The 16,684-nt window shown below is 53.5% G+C and overlaps 1 protein-coding gene across 4 annotated transcripts in view; it reads left to right on the top strand.

Annotated features, from left to right (window-relative positions):
* Positions 1-15,657: 15,657 nt before the first annotated feature.
* ARHGAP26 (Rho GTPase activating protein 26) overlaps positions 15,658-16,684 on the top strand; it is a 130,857-nt gene continuing 129,830 nt past the window's right edge. For all 4 annotated transcript variants that reach the window (XM_064161677.1, XM_064161678.1, XM_064161679.1 and 1 more), the window contains exon 1: positions 15,658-16,065. In XM_064161677.1, coding sequence (XP_064017747.1) covers positions 15,912-16,065 — 154 coding nt within the window. In that variant the 5' untranslated portion in view covers positions 15,658-15,911. The remainder of the gene's footprint in view (positions 16,066-16,684) is intronic.

Raw genomic sequence — 16,684 nt, forward strand, 5'->3', positions numbered from 1 at the left:
TTGAATCTCTCAGGACAAGGAGACTCCAACAGTGTGTGACCCGAAGCTCCTGAGGAGCCCTTGTCCCCTTGGAATCATTCTTGGGGGAGGGGGTTGATGGGGGACGTCTCAAGGGGAAAATGAAGCTTTGGGATGCGTGGCAGAGGTTTTGACTCGGGAAAGGATAGAGGAGGTGGAGCAAGGAAAAGCCTGCAGGAGAGGGAGGCGCTGCGGCCGCCAGGGGGCGCCGCGGGGCCGCAGCTGGAAACAGCTGGATATGGGGACTGGGAGCTGGGCAGAACGGGGTGCGGGGAGGGCATCTGGGCACAGCTGGACGTGGGGCGGAAGCTGGGCGCGTATGGATGGTGGGCAGTGGGCACAGCTGGATGAGGAGAGAGGATTGATTGGCATAGTGAGGCAGGGAGGGAGCTGGGTCCAGCTTCATGCAGGGGGCTTGACACAGATGTAGGCAGACTTAAGCACAGCTGGATGCAAGGAGAGGGGCTCACTGCACAGCTGGATGCAAGGTAAGGGAACCGGCACAGCTGGATGAGAGGAGATGAGCACAGCTTGGTGCACAAAAGGGGGCTCAGCTGGGGACATCTGGATGCAAAGGGGGCACAGCAGGTGCAGCTGGATGCAAGGGGGCACAGATGGTTGCATACTGGGGCAGACACCACTGGAGGATGCACAGAGCTGGGCAAGGGCTGATGGCACAGAAGAGAACAAATAGGGGGCACAGCTGAAACTGGGAGACAGTTTGCACCCACTGGATTCCATCCAGGTGAGGGTGCTTGTGGTAGCAGTTCCTACAACTGGAGCACATCTGGTTGGCACTGTGTACATCTGGTGGTGCAACTCTACCTCTGGGAGCCTAGGTTGCTTCTGCTGGCTCTCCAAAGCAGTTCTAGGCTTGGGTCTCTTCATAGGTGACCCAGAGGAGCTGTCAGAACTCCTTCAGTCTGTAGCTGAGGCAGATGAGTGGAGGAGGGGTCTCATAAAGACCATCTCGTTGGTTCTGGTCTCCGTCAGACCCAGTCCCTCTCCTCAGCAGACATACAGAGGGGGGCTTCTGTTTGTCTTCTCCATGGCCCTGCTGAGAGCTTGTGTTTCAGGATCCCTTTGGACTTCTCCAGCCACCGTTGCCCAGCAGACAGCAGCCCCTCTTGAGGAATGACTCCCATCCTTTGTTTCCTAAAGGGTGACCTCACAGACTGAAATGGACAGAGTTAACTTGTGCTCAGCACTGGGCTGGAGTCTGGAGCTGGTTCCCAGAGGACTCCCCTGGCTACAGGAAGAAAATGAGGAATCATCTTCTGTAATTACGTTTCTGGGGCACAGACACTTTCTGATTCATTTACTGTCTGCTACGTTGCATTTAGCACCAACCAGGTACCTACCAGCAGCCCCTCTTGCCTTACAAGTTCTGCTGTTATCAGGCACTGCCTCAACTACACTTCTATCTAAAAATAGATCAACCTAGCTCTGCAGAACCCATTTATCCCACTGCCCAGCTGCCCACTGCTGCTCCCTCCCTGCACTTCCTTCTGCAGCAAGCACAACATCAATCCACTGCTGCAGCCTCTCCATAGAACCCCAGCATGGAAGGGACCTCTGGAGATCATTCACTTCAACCTCTCCTGCTGCAGCAAGGCCACCCACAGCAGCTTGCCCTGCACCACAATGGCCAGGTGGATCTGGAAGCTCTCCAGAGAAGGAGACTCCAGAACCTCTATGGGCAGCCTGCTTCAGGGCTCCAGCACCCTCACAGCAAAGAATTATCTTCCAATCTTCAGATGGAACCTCCTGGCTTCTGGTTTGTGTTTGTTGCCCCTTGCCCTGTCCCTGGTCACCACTAGTGAGTCTGGCTCCATTCTCTTGTCCCCTGTAGGTCCTTTAGGTCTTGCTGAGCATTGAGCAGATCCACACTCAGGGTCTTCTCTGGAGCAGCTTCAACACAGCCATAAGGACCTGAAGAAGCTCATCTCTCCCTCTGTGTCACTGGCTGATTTTTCCTCTTTTGCTTTACTGCCCAAGAAGGTTTTTTACTCCCTCAGTGGGTGTGCAGGAGTGGAGGGAGGACAGCTCAGGGGCTTAGCTAGCCTGGTGGTGGCTTGTTCTGGGACACCAGCTTTACTCACTGCACTGTTGGATTTTTTGATCTGAAGCCCAGGAGGAAAACAAACCCGGGGCTTCAGTGTCTGGAGGCTGCTTCAGGAGGTAGCTCACTGCCCAAAATCTCCAAGAATCCCTCCTTTTGTCTTCGTCAGCTCAGCCTCTTGTGCAGTGTCAGCCAGGGCTGGCCACACAAAGCAAGGTCGCTTTGAAGCCATTCTCCTGGAACAGAGGCACTTGGAGCCAGCACAAAGACAGCTCTGTCTCTGCTTTTGCTGCCACTCTGCAGTTAACCCAGAGAACCGTGTCTGGTCCTGTCTTAGGTGCTGAGCATGGGGCTGTGATGTGGCCACACAGCCTGCCTGTGGGGGCTGCTTCACATACCCATGGAATGGTTTGGGATGATGGGACCTTAAAGATCATCCAGTTCCACCCCCACTGAAATGGGCAGGGACATTTCCACTAGACCACTAGGCCTCATCCAGCCTGACCTTGAACACCTCCAGGGAAGGGGTATCCATGACCTGTTCAGCATCTCACCACCCTCACTGAGAAGAATTTCTTCTTCATCTCCAGATTAAATCTGCCCTCCTCAAGGTTCCAGCCACACAGGGAAACGCAGCTGCCAGTACCAGACAGAGAGGTGTGGAATGACCAAAAGACTTGCCTGGTTCCAGGAGAAGTGAAGAAAATCACTGCTTTGTTTTGTTTTAAAGAAGTGAATGGCACCAGTGTGGAACAGGCTGCCCAGAGAGGTGGGAGGTACCTCACTCCTGGAACCATTCCAGCTGAGGTTGGCTGGGGCTCTGAGCAACCTGCTCTAGTTGTAGATGTCCCTGCTGACTGAAGGGGAGTTTGAGTAGATGGCTTTTAAATGCCCCTTCCCACCCAAACCAGTCTGGAATTCCATGATTTGAAGGGGAAAGAATCAAATGTGGGGATTGGTCTCTTCACCCAAGGAACAAACAGTGAGAACAACTGTCCTCAGGTTGCCCTAGGAGAGGCTTCAGTTAGACATGAGGAACAATTTCCTTCTCTAAAGGGCTGTGAAGGCCCGGAAGAAGCTGCCCAGAGCAGTGGTAGAAGGATTCCTGGAATGACTGAAAAGTGGATGAGATGTGGTGCTGAGGGACATGGTGATGCCTGTGGGACCTCCTGAGGGTGGCATGGTGCCAGGCACAGGCAGTGCAGGCAGTGATGCCCGGGGCAACTCTTGGGAATGCCACAGTGCCCTCTGTGCCCTTGCAGCAGGTACCAGAGAAGCTCTCCAGACACTTGATGTTTCTAACTGCAGCTGGAATGGTTCCCATCACCAGGATCTTATCTGCAGGCATCAAGGGCACCTTCTGGGCAAACACTGCTGTGAAAGCAGAACCGGAGCAGTGCCAGGGCTTGCTGCAGCAACGTGAGCATGGGAGGTGGCTCTGCTGGCATGTGAGGACACTGCCCCACAACCTTCAGAGAGCAAAGTCCACACCTGGAGAAGCAACTGAGATGAGGAGGAGAATTCTGTCTTGTTCCCACAGCTGCACATCTCCTGCACAGCTTCCCTTGTCCACATGGAGCATAGTGAAGCCACCACACTGATCTCTGGGGACAGGCAAGTTTCCTGGCCAGGAGATCTGGTTCCACACTGACACAGTAAAAGTGGGTGAGATGAGACACCAGGATCCATTCCTCTGCTGCAGCACTGCTGATCTGGCATCACCAGTCCTTGCTCATTGCCTTGGGGAGCTCTGGATAGAGTGAAAGGTGACACCACAGAGCCACTGGCACTGGTACCTCCTGATGCTGGGATTTGGTCAGCCATAACTGATAGTGAACAAGCCTGTGCCTGCATGGCCAAGAAGGCCACCAGCACCCTGGCCTGGATCAGCAATGGTGTGGCCAGCAGGAGTAGAGTAGGGACTGTCCCACTGTACTCAGCACTGGTGAGGCCACACCTCAAATCCTGGCTTCAGTTTTGGGCCCCTCACTCTGAGAAGGACACTGATGGGCTGGAGTGGGTCCAGAGAAGGGCAGTGAAGCTGAGGAGAAGAGGCATCCTCCTGCCCAGCTCCTCTTCCCTGTCCTCTGCTGAGAGATGGAGAAGGAAATGCCAGTCCCAGAGACTGCAGGAGAGGGTCCAAGGCAACTGAAGAACTTAGGATGTGGGCAGGGGGCATGGTGCTGTTGGGGCTCCACAGTCTTCAGCAATGATCTCCTGCCTCCAAGTCCTGCTCTCAGGAGCAAATCTCTTGGGCAGAGTTTCTGGGCAAAGCTGGGACAGTTAGTGGGGATTTCTGTGGGATTTTGGAACAAACACTGCCTTTGGAGATACTTTTATCCAGGAAAAGCAATGGCTGTGCTGGAATGATGAACATCAAAATGATTTCCACCAGCCTTGAGTGGGGAGCTGATAGAAAGCTGGGGTTGGGGCTAGGGGATCATGTACAATGGGTGGTCACTGAGTGCTGAGGTAGAGGAAAATCTCTATCTTTTCCCAGAGGAGACAGAAAAAGAAGGCTGGGAGCACTGAGGAAGGAGATTACAGCAGGAGAGCCGGCACCTACATCCATCCCATGGGTCACACCAGGGCTAATGCCCTGCAGCCGCCTCTGGAAGGCCTCCAAGAAGGAAACTGGAGTTCGTTGGGGAACTTTTGGTTCTCGTTCCTGGCAGCACAGGTTCAGATCAGTTTCACAGTGCTTTGTGACTCTTTTCTTCAGTGGCTCTGCAACTCTGGGGAAAGCAGTTCTCTCCCTGTGATGATATAACCCAGGTGAGTAGTTGGTGGCCTTGTGTGCCTTCAAACCACTCCAGAAGGCACCTGCAAGAAGCAGCTCCACCTGCAGCTTGCAGTGGGGCAGAGGGACCATTGGAGCTGTTTATCCAGCGTGAGCTCCAGGTTTATGGCACTGGGGCTGTACTTTGACACGTGGGGAAGGCCAGCCCATAGTGCCTGGTGGAGCGTGGGCTGAGCTAGCTGTGGGCTGCTGGATGCCTTCCTGGCTCTGTGTTAGCCACCAGAGCTGGGAGCAGCATGGGGCAGGCAGTAGAACACAGGCTTCAGTACCAAACTGGGGGGCAGCACAGGGGAAGGCTCTTTATGGGCTTTGTGTGCTTCTTGTTTCCTTGCACAGCTCCATGGCCTGTGCTGCATCTGGCACAAGCAGATTCTGAAGAGGAGGTTTTCCAGAGGAGGCCACAGCAATGATGGGAGGGCTGCAAGCCCTCTGCTGTGAGGCCAGGCTGAGACAGCTGGGGTTGTTCAGCCTGGAGAAGAGAAGGCTCCAGAGAGACCTTCTGGTGGCTTTCAGTGCTTAAAGGGGCCAAGCAGAAAGGTGGGCACCAACTTGCGAGCAGGGCCTATTGTGGCAGGACAAGGGGTGATGGTTTGAAGTAAAAGAGGGAGATTCAGATTGGAGAGAAGGGACAGTGAGGGTGGTGGGACCCTGGCTCAGGTTGCCCAGAGAGGTGGGAGATGCCTCATCTCTGGAACCATTGCAGGCCAGGTTGTTTGGAGCTCTGAGCAGCCTTCTCCAGTTGCAGATGTCCCTGATGACTGGGGCTGAACTAGATAACCTTGGAAGGTCCTGTCCCACCTAAACCACTCTGGAGCTCTCAAGGCTGCAGCTCCAGCTGAATCTAGCCCTGGGCTGCCTGGGGCTGTGACTCCCTCACTCAGCCTGACCAGTTCCTAGGGTGTCCCTTCCAAAGGGGAGCTGTGGGACGAACAAATTCCTTGGCAAGAATTGATGTGATGGCTGTCAAAGGGGGTTCCATGGAGAATTAGGAGGCTAAAGCCCCCGTGTAGAATGTTCTGGTATTTTGTGGTTGCGGATGAAATGAGTGGCAGCTGCTTGGCTGAGCCCTGGGGATTTCTTATTGCCCCCCCAAGATGAGAGTAAGAATGGACAGACTGTTTGGCTTTCCCTGACAATGACACTTTGTCATGTCCATAATTAACCCTGTTATTTAAATCCTCCTTCCATGAGCATCTCTGAAGGTTTCTTAGCCCTCAGTTCTCTCATTTCTGTTCCACTTGAGCTTCCTGTGCTGAAGCCATTCCCAGGGCCATGACTAATTCCACTTTTCCATTTAATTGAGGTCTTGTTTCTGACTCTGCCTTTGTATGTCAAGCTGAAGCCTGGCTCATGCCTTGTCCCTGCCCATACTGCACCTGTCAGGCCTTTTATTTTCCTCTAGAAAAAGCTTTCCAGGGAGTTTGGAGAACGCCTATGACCAACACTTTTCCTTTCATTCAGAAACCTTCCCATCAGTGATGCAATCCCAGAGGAATTTCTGGTGGCTGTCAGTTTAATCCTGAATTTCAGCCCTTAGCTGCAGGGCCAGGAATGATGGAAGCTTGCAGCCATCAGCACCATCCCATGGAGGTGGCTGGTGAGTTCTCCAGCACCCTGACAGATCTGGGCTGGAACTGCTATGGGTGTCTGGCTCCTCAGCAGGGTTTCTGCACACCTAGTTTGCCTGAAGCCTTCTCTTCTCCTGGCTGAACAGCCCTAACTCTCTTAGCCCATCCCCACAGGGGTGGTTCTTCAGCCCTCTGATCATCTCTGTGGCCTCTTCTAGACCTGCTCCAGCAGTTTGTCCTTATGCTGGGGCACCAGAACTGGACACAGAGCTCCAGATGGAGTAGAATGGTTTTGGTTGGAAAATTCCTCTAAGATCATCTGGTCCAACCATCAACCCAACACCACCATGGCTGTTAAACCATGTCCCCAAGTGCCATGGCCACATGTTTCCTGAACACCTCCAGGGATGGTGACTTCACCACCTTCCTGAGCAGCCTGTTCTAATGCCTGACCACTGCTGGAGCAAATAAATTGTTCCTCATGTCCAATCTAAATCTCCTTGGCAGTTTCAGGCCATTTCTATTATCTGACCCTAGGGAGAAGAGACCCAGCCCTACCTGATTTCAGTGAGCTGTAGAGCAATGAGGTCTCCCCTCACCTCCACTTCAGATTGTATGATCCCTTGCACACATGCAGAGCAGTGAAGTCCTCCTGCCTGTTCTTCCAGCATCATCTTGGAGCTGCTAAATGCCTCCAGACATCCCAGCTCCCTGACCCAGTAACTTCTTACCCTTGTCTTTGTGCTTGAGCGATCGTCACGTCTCCAGGGGTTCTGGCCAGGCAGGCACTGTCTCCATGATTTGGAACACAGACTGAACCATGCCACGGGTAACAGATCATAATGCAGGGCTTTGTTCTGTCCCCACATATATGCAGCGTGCTGTGAACATTGACAGTGTGAATGGTGCTCTGGAATGAGGTGGAGAAGGGGTCATTGTGGCTTGAATCAAACAGGGGTTTGTGCTGGCGGGTAGCTGAGCCTCTGCAAGCTCCTGATTGAGGCTTTTCTCCATACAGTGAGGGTCCTGCTTTGTCACCGAATAGGTTTGGTTGGAAAAGACCTTTAACATCATCAAATACAACCATTCTCTAACTCTAACAAGGCTAGTGCTAAGTCATGTCTTTCAGCACCACATCTTTGCCTCTTTGAAACACCTCCAGGGATGGGAATTCAACCACCTCCCTGGGCAGTCTGTTCCAGGGTTCAAGAACCCTTTCAGGGAAAATGTTTCTTCTCATGTCCTAGACCTCACCTGGCACAACTTGAGGCCATTTCTTCTTCTATTCCTTGTTTCTTGGGAGAAGAGACCAACCCCCACCTGGCTCAAATCTCCTGTCAGGGAGTTGTAAAGTGCAATGAAGTTTCTTCTCAGCCTCCTTTTTTTTTCCCTTCCCAGGCTAAACAACCCCAGCTCCCTCAGCTGCTCCTCATTGGACCTGTTCTCCAAACCCTTCACCACCTTCATTGCCCTTCTGTCTTCTATACACTTCCAGGGATGGGGATTCAGCCACCTCTGCATGGAGCCTGTTATGTCTAGTTCCGGGGCAGGGCAGCTGCTGTTCTGTGCTACTTCAGTGTAAGCATCTCACGGTGCTTTGTCAGTCTTCAGTATCATCACCCTAGTGGAAGAGATTGGAATTAGGTGGTCTTTAAGGTCCCTTCCAGCCCAAGCCGTTCTATGACTCCCCCCTACCAAATAAAGGGGAAGCGAAGGAGACACTGAGTGTAGAAGCCTGGCTCCAGCACCACGAGCATCATCATCCTGGAAACCAGGCAGAGCACAACGTGGAATCACAGAAGGCAATGGGTTGGAAGGGACCCTCAAAGGTCATCTTGTACAATCCCCCTGTGCTCAGCAGGGACATCTCCAACTAGGTAAGGTTGCCCAGGGCCCCATCAAGTTTGACCTTGAATTCCTTCAGGGATGGAGCCTCCACCACGTTCCCGGGCAAACTGTTCCAGTGTTTCACCATCCTGATTGTGAAGAACTTCCTCCTAAGGTCCAATCTAAATCCATCCTACACCAGGCTAGGAAAAGGCAAAGGGAGTCCTGAGTATCCCTGTGCTCTGGGGGGGATGCTGGTTTGGGGTCCTGGCAGTGGACTGGTATCTGGGTCATGGACAGGAGAAGGGAGGTTAGGAATCAGGGCAGATGTCAGAACAGAGTACAAACTTTAATGAAGTAGTGAAAATACAACCAAGCTGCCAGGGAAATTGGGGAGGGGGGAGGCAAACTGCACTCTAGGGAACTGTGCCAAAACCCAAAAGATTTGGGAAAAACACCTGCTTCTGCAGGCAGCCCAGTTCCTGATTTCCAGTGTGAAAGGACTGGCTCAGTTCAGCTGAGGGGTCTCATAAAGGGTCAGAGGGGACACAGCTTCCCAGTGTCTTAGCTGAAGAGGACAGAGGTTTTCTTTGTTTCCAAACAAAATCAAGGCAAAGAAACCTTTGAACCGGCCCAAAGCAGGAGCACCAGCAGGGGCAGAAGCCTGAGGAGCATGGCTGTGGCTCGGGGAGGCTGAGTCTTGCTCTATCTGCTTTGACACCTGCCAGCCAGATGAAAAGGTTTTCTGGAGACAGCTCCCCTTGGCTTTGGTGCCTGGGGGCTTGGTTGCTGTGATTCCTGCCCTTCTTGGTGCTTCCAAGTGCCTCTGAGAGGCACGTGCCAGGCGAGTGGCTTGGCAAAGACCATGCTGCAAGTAGCTGGCATGTCCTGGGCACGTAGGAAGGGGTGTGACTGCAGAGAGAAGGCAGGAGGTGCAGCTAATTAAGCCTAAGATAGACAATGAGCTTGTGGTAGCTCTGGTTACAGGAATCTGCTCTCTGCAGAGGAGAAAAACTGGTTGCCCAAGGCTCTAACAATAGGTTCAGGGACCTGGAAGGAAATAGATGTGGAGATCAACACAGGAGAGACCTGAGCCTGCTGGAGCAGGGCCAGAGGAGGCCACAACAACAATTGTAGAATAGAGTCCGAGAACTGTTTTGGTTGGAACAGACCTCTAAGGTTATCAAGTCCAACCTTCAACCCAACACCACCATAGCCATTAACCATGTCCTCAAGTGCCATGGCCACACAATTCTTGAACACCTCGAGGGATGGGGACTCCACCACCTCTCTGGGCAGCACTGGCCACTCTTGCAGCAAAGAAACTGTCCCTCATCTTCAACCTAAACCTACCGTGGCACAACTTCAGGCCATTTCCTCTCCTTCTATCACCTGATACTAGGTAGAAGAGACCAACCCCCACCTCACTGCAGCCTCCTTTCAGGGAGTTGTAGAGAGCAATGAGGTCTCTCCTCAGCCTCCTCTTCTCCAGGCTGAACACCCCAATTCCCTCAGCTGCTCCCCACCAGCCCTGTTCTCCAGGCCCTTTACCAGCTTTGTTGCCTTTCTCTGGACCTGCTCCAGCCTCTCAGTTTCCTTCCTGGAGTGAGGTCCTTGTGCACCTCTGCAAACCTGAAGACCAGGAGGAGGGTCTGTAAGGATAAAGTTCAGTGAGGAAGGGAAAAGAGAAACTGAGAAGGTGGAAATTTATGTGTGATTGCTAGAGGCACAACAGAGGAGAGAAAGGTGCTGCTGTGCTGTGAGCCGTAGCTAAGAGGATTATAGATGTACATGTAAAGCTCAGGAATGCTCAGTGGAGGGAGCACTCTGCCATGCTGAAGGTTCTCTACATGCTGCAGTCACATGAAGGAGGTCTCACTGATAATCAGAGAATCACAGAATTGTTTGGGATGGAAAAGCCCTCTGAGATAGAGTCCAATCATCGACCTAACACCACCTTGGAACCTAACCCATGTTCCTAGGTGTCATGTCCATGTTACTTGAACACCTCCAGGGATGGGGACTCCACCACCTCCTTGGGCAGCCTGTTGCAATGCCTGACCACGCTTGCAGCAAAGAAATTGTTCCTTGTATCCAACCTAAACCTCCCCTGGCTCAATTTCAAGCTGTAAGTGCATACCCAGAGCATGTTTCCAGGCTGACACGGCTGGAAGGTCTTGGTGTCTGCTGTGGAGTTGCATTCACAGCTATGAAAATGTCCAGACTCCAGGAGCAGATCTCAGATGGTTGTCAGTACAATAGGTCAGTAGATGCCCTTTGGTTTACAACAGGGAATTCATGTAGATCCATCTTGATGGTCTAATGCATTATCTGGAACACTTTTTTTTCTGTGCTGTATACAATGCTTCATCTGTGCCTGGCTCAAAAGAAACTCCTTGAGAGCAATAAAGATGTGAGTGTGATCTACAGTCACACAATAAATAGACCTTGAACATTGCTGCTGGAGGGCAATTCCAAGCAACCTCCCATGTAGTTCCTGGGTTTTGACAGCCAAGATGCCCATCATAGTCTCCTGGGGTGTAAAGAAATGCATTGGCGTAGCCAAGTCACTCCTGGCTGGCTGCTTTTCCACCTTCCCTCCCCCTCTAATGCTTACTTTCACAAGCAGTGGGAATACTGCTGGGGTTGGGGACCTGGGGGTCAGCTGTGCTAGGGGAGCCCCCCAAAGCCTCCATGCCAGGCACAGGATAACTGGCTAATACCCCTTGGCATGCCTGTGGGCATCTGTCGCTGCGAGGCTGTGGTGATGAGGTTGTGAAATGCTGTGAGCTGACAAGGGGCTAGGGCTGGCTCCCTACCTCCTGCTCCTGCTGTCACTCCAGCTCCTGCTTCACCTGACTGCTCTCACTTGACTGGCAGAAAGCTTTCTCCAAGCAGAAGTGGCTTGCTCCTGACATGTTAGCAATGGTTGTTTCACTGAGGGGCACTAAATGCCGCAGCCAGTGGAAGGATGGGGCAGGAAAATGGAGATGGGGAGGTGCTATGTTTAGACTAGGAAGCTGGTAGAGCCAAAAACTAGCTGTACACAGAAGTTACTGATTTTCAAACAAGCCTCCTTAATCCAGATGAGTGTGAACCACCCAGGGATCACAACAGAGGTTTGGGTCACAACACACCTATGCAATGCTCCAGGGGAAGAATAGCTGGAAAGTTGCCTAGCAGGAAAGGACCTGGCAGTGTTGGTCCACAGCCAGCTGAGTACTAGCCAGTGTGTGCTCAGGTGCCCAGGAGGGCATTCTGGCTTGGCTCAGACACGATTAGGGCCAGGGCAATGATTGTGCCTCTGGACTGGGCTCTGGTGAGGCCCCATCTTAAATACTAGGTTCAGTTTTGGGCCTCTCACTCCAACAAGGACATTGAGGGGCTGGAGGGTGTGCAGAGAAGGGCAATGAACCTGGTGAAGGGTCTGAAGAACAGGGCTGGTGAGGAATGGCTGAGGGACCTGAATTTGTTCACCCTGGGAAAGAGAAGGCTGAGGAAAGATCTTACTGCTCTCTACAACTCCTTGAAAGGAGGTTGGAGCCAGTTGGAGGTTGGTCTCTTCTCTCAATGTGTAAGTGACAGGACAAGAGGAAATGGCCTCACGTTGCCCAAGAGGAGGTTCAGGTTGGATGTGAAGAACAGTTTCTGGCCCTCAAGGACTGTGCAGACTGGCCCAGGCTGCCCAGGGCAGTGGTGGAGTCCCCATCCCTGGAGGGGTTTTGAAGCTGTGTAGATGTGGTGCTGAGCAACATGGTTTAGTGGTGACCTGGCAGTGCTGGGTTCAGGGTTGGACTGGATGACCTTAAAGGTCTTTTTCAACCCAAATGATTCTATGATTCTAATGCTGGTGTGAGGGAGGGTTGGGAGGAGCAGCTTGGCTGATGCTACTGCAGCATCCATCTTCCTCCTGCTTGGCTGTAGCTGGGGTGGCCCCCACCCTGCACCAGCACCGGTAGTTATTTGATCCCAGAGAGTGCCAAACTCGGTGAAAACAACGTTTTTTTTCATGCTGGATTAGCTTTCTGCTGACTTTGCTCCCTGAGTGAGACTGCTGTGGGCTATGGGTTGGTGCCTAAGTAACAGAGAACATCTGAGCATGTGGTCAAGGATAGGCTGAGTGTGAGGTTGCTGTGGCTGATACTAGAGAAAAGACACCAGGCACCAGCCAGCTTCAACCTCCTTTCAGGGAGTTGTAGGGAGCAATGAGGCCTCTGCTCAGTCTCCTCTTCTCCAGGCTGAATAATCCCACTTCCCACAGCCAGAGAAAAAGGAGATGAGTCCCCAGTCTGGTCCATTAATCGCTGCCTGCCCGAGGCCTTGGTTGCAGCCCTGTGGTGAGAGCCGCATTTCATGTGTGACAGAGCTTTGTCATGCCTTCATTCCATCCTCAGCACAAAACGACAGTCTGAGCATTGTTACTTTCTATCTTTCTGGGAAAGAGCTGAAAAAAAATCAGTTTCCAGCCCCAAACATCCTCACCCCCTAAGGCAGTGTCCTACAAATCTAGTTACAGGTTCTTTTGCATTAGTTCTTAAGTGCTGGAATACTTAATTTGAACAAGGGTGATGAAGAAGGGAGAAAAGCCCTCAAAAGATGCTCTCTGGTGGAATTGAGGGGCATAATCCAAATAATAACATTAATTAGGAAATAATGTTTGGAAGAAATTCTTTCCAGTGAGGGTGGAGAGACACTGGAACAGGTTGCTTGGTGAGGTTGTGGGTGTCCTTTCCCTGGAGGTGTTCAGGGCCAGGCTGGATGAAACCTTGAGCAACCTGGTCTAGCAGAAGGTGTCCCTGCCCTGGAACTAGATGATCTTGAAGGTCCTTTCCAGGTCAAACCGTTCTGTGATCTAGGCCCTTCCCACCCCTGCCATTCTGTGATGAGTGCTTTTACAAAGCTGTATGCACCTGAGGTAAATGACAGCTCATTAAACTTTACATCCTGCCTGCAGGACAAGGGTGCAATTAGTGTTACATCCTTTATTTTCTTTTATTGTAAGTAGGAGACCTCATCCAAAGAAATGTGGCTCACAACCCATCCTGGAAGGCAGTGTGACTCAGCCTGCATGCACTGCGGTGTGAAGATGGAGCAGATCGTGCTTTATACCTGCCACGGAATGAAAATAAAAGCCCCAGCCCCACAAAAGCAGAGACAAAAGGTTGAGCTGGTACCAGGCTGCTGCGCCTAGACCCATCCGCTGGGAAACAAAGGTGGGTGGATTAACTTCTAAACATCAAGCTGGGGCTGGATCCTGCTCTGTCAGCCCTACGTGGAGCTCAGGCTTTGTGCAGCACCATTCCTCTTCCCCTTTAGTTTGCAGAAAAGCAGAAAGCTGGCACGGGCTCCGCATCGTGTTTCATGGCTCACTTGACAGGAATTCCACCCCGACGCCGGGGTTGATCCAGAACGTGCTTGCAGGGTTTGTGTTTGCAGTGTGGTGCTTGTCCTGAGCCCTCCTCACCCCGCCTGAACGGTTGGGCTGGGGAGAAAAGGGGAATTCCAGTCATTCAGGGATTATCCACAAATGTGTCTGCTTGTCACAGTCTGGGGAGAGAGGCCCTGGCTGGCTCCAGTGGCTCTGCGCAGGGGGAGCTGCAGGTAGCTCATCCTGGGTTTGGAGCTGCCATTTCCAGCAGGAATGGATTGGCTCAGCTCCGTCGTCTCAGCGCTGATGGTCCTCTCCCGTTTTACTGCCAGTTACCTTAGAGCAACCAGAGCCAAAAGCTTGAGGAGAAGCCATTTGTGCTAGTTTGAAGCTAGCTAGAATGTTTTGGTGAGAAGGGGTGGTTTCCAGAGTGTGGGGGGGCGGGTAACACCCAGACCATCACACCATTGTTTTGTGGGCTGCAGCTTGCTCCTGGAAGTTCCCAGCCAAGGGAAGGAGGTGACGAGGCAGCTGCTGTGCTCTGGCCAAATTCCTGGCGTGTTCCTGAAGGAAGCGGGCTTGAGCTCAGCTACGCAGCCCTGTCCTGCCCATCTAAATCTCCCTTGCTGGATTCCCTTGGCCCTGAGCAGTGTGAGCTAGTTGGAGGTGTCCCTGCTCACTGCAGAGCGGCTGGACAAGGTGATCTTTGAGAGTCCCTTTCAAACTGAAGCATTCAATGACTGCAGGTGGTGTGCTTGTGGGGATGGAGACCTGCAGTCCCTTTGTGGTGCTGGGCTGCTGATGGCTCTCCATAATCTAGAGAAGGCTCCAAGCAGACCTTGTAGTGGCCTTTCAGTACTTAAAGGGGCTGATAAAGCTGGAGATAGACAGGACAAGGGGTAGTGGGTTAAACTAAAAGGAGAGTCAGGCTGGAGAGATGAATATTTTTTCCACTGAAGTGATGAGATCCCAGGTTGCCCAGAGGTGGGAGATGCCCCATCCCTGGAACCATTTCAGGTCAGGCTGGGTCTCTGAGCAACCTGCTGTAGTTGCAGATGTCTCTGCTGACTGGAGGGAGTTTGGACTAGGTGAGCTTTAGAGGTCTCTTCCCACTGAAACCATTTTGTGGTTCCATGCCTCTGCTACCACAGCCAGCTGTTTCAAGAGATTAAGGGTTTACTTACTCATTTTATACTATTAGACCAGGGGGAATAATCAGTCTTTCAGGCTGGAAATGATCAAGTCCAAGCATTAACCTAGCACCACCAGGTCACCACTAAACCATGTCCCTCAGCATCCCCTCTTCATGGCTTTGAAACCCCTCCAGGGACGGGGACTACACCACTGGTCTTGGCAGCCTTGGCCAGGTTGGAACGATCCGTTTAGGGAGGAAATTGTTCCTCATGTCCAACTTAGACCTTCCCCGGGGCAACTTGTCACTTGTTCCTTGCGAGAATAGACCAATCCCAACCTGGCTCCAACCTCCTTTCAGGGAGTCGTAGAGAGACAGAGGGTCTCTCCTGAGCCTCCTTCTCTCCGGGATGACCGCCCGCAGATCCCTCAATTGCTCCACAGATGTTTAGCGGGCGGCAAATTGCGCAAAGCCACAGTCCGCAGAGGCCCAAATAGCGGGACCCAGCCCGAGCAGTCGGTGCCGGTTTTCCTGCAGCCCGGGAAAGTCCGGGAGAAGCGGGGTGAACCGCAGGGCACGGCCGGGCCAAGCGTCGAAGCGAGCGCGGCTCGCAGCGCCAACTCCAGACTCCCCGGGCCGGCCGCTCCCGCAGGCCGCGGCGGGGCTGGCGCTTCGCTAGACCGCGCCCCCCATGGCCCGCCCCACTGTTGATTGGTTCAGCGCGGAGGGTGGGCGTGCCCACATTGCGGAGGTAGGCGGGGCACGGGCCGCTGGGCTCAGACATTGGCTGAAGGTTGGCGCGGGGGGCGTGCCCCAAGCAGGGGCTGGTCCGGCGCTGGCGGTGGTGCGGGCGGGCAGCGTTCGGGCCCTGCCCGGGCGGCGGCCCCAGAGCGGCGGCGACTCCGCCCCGCTGAACGCTCCGAGCCGGCACCGCTCCGCCCGCCGTGGCCCCGCTGCGCTCCTCTCGGCACGGCCCGCCCCGCCGCAGCTCAGCTCGGGCCGGCCCGCCCCGGCACGGAGGCTTCCTGCGGCTCCAGCAGCTCTCCGCAGAAGCGCTTAACAAGCTCTGCAGTTTTTCCGGTGTTGGGTGTTTTGCTGCAGTTTTCTGGGTTTGCGGGACTCGGTGCGCGGGCAGCATGGGGCTGCCGGCGCTGGAGTTCAGCGAGTGTTGCCTGGACAGCCCGCAGTTCCGGGAACGGCTCCGCTCCCACGAGGCCGAGCTGGAGAAGACCAACAAGTTCATCAAGGAGCTCATCAAGGATGGAAAGTCCCTCGTTACCGCGCTCAAGAGTAAGTGAGGGCCTGGGGGTGGTTCTGCCGGGGACCCGTGACCCCCGCCCGGTCACCCCGTACCGGCTCCCCGCAGCCTGTCCGGCCCACGGTAACACCTGGGCCATCATTATCCATCGTAGTCGGTGGTGCTCTGGTTCATTATGGACCACCTGCTCCCATCTGTGGTTCCTGAGAGCTTTATGATCCGCGTGGTTCATTGGTACGTGCTTGATTCTGCTCCTGATCCGTCTGAAAATGCGTGGCTGTGGTCCTTTGGGATGTGCCTGCTCCTGGTGCTGGTTTTTCAGGACATGCATGGTCCATCAGCATCTGTCTGATTCTGGTCCGTAATGATGTGCTTGGTCCTGCTCCATCTGGACGTGCCTGATTCTGGTTCACCAGGTCTCGGTCCGTGGCCCTCAGAGGTTGCATCCTTTGCAGGTGGTTTAGCTGGGGACGTGGGTACGTGGGTACGTGCCGTGCTTTTCTCTTCTTCTTCTCTGTCCCCTCTCTGTTCAGGGTGGGGATGCCCAGTGACCGTCTCCTGGGTTCTGCCCAGGATTGTCCCCATCAGTGTTATCTTTTCTGTTCCCGGCATGTACAGGGAAGTGGAGATGGTTGTTGTGTGGGAGGGGGT

This window comes from Pogoniulus pusillus, chromosome 22, assembly GCF_015220805.1.
Source record: "Pogoniulus pusillus isolate bPogPus1 chromosome 22, bPogPus1.pri, whole genome shotgun sequence".
Taxonomy (NCBI): domain Eukaryota; kingdom Metazoa; phylum Chordata; class Aves; order Piciformes; family Lybiidae; genus Pogoniulus; species Pogoniulus pusillus.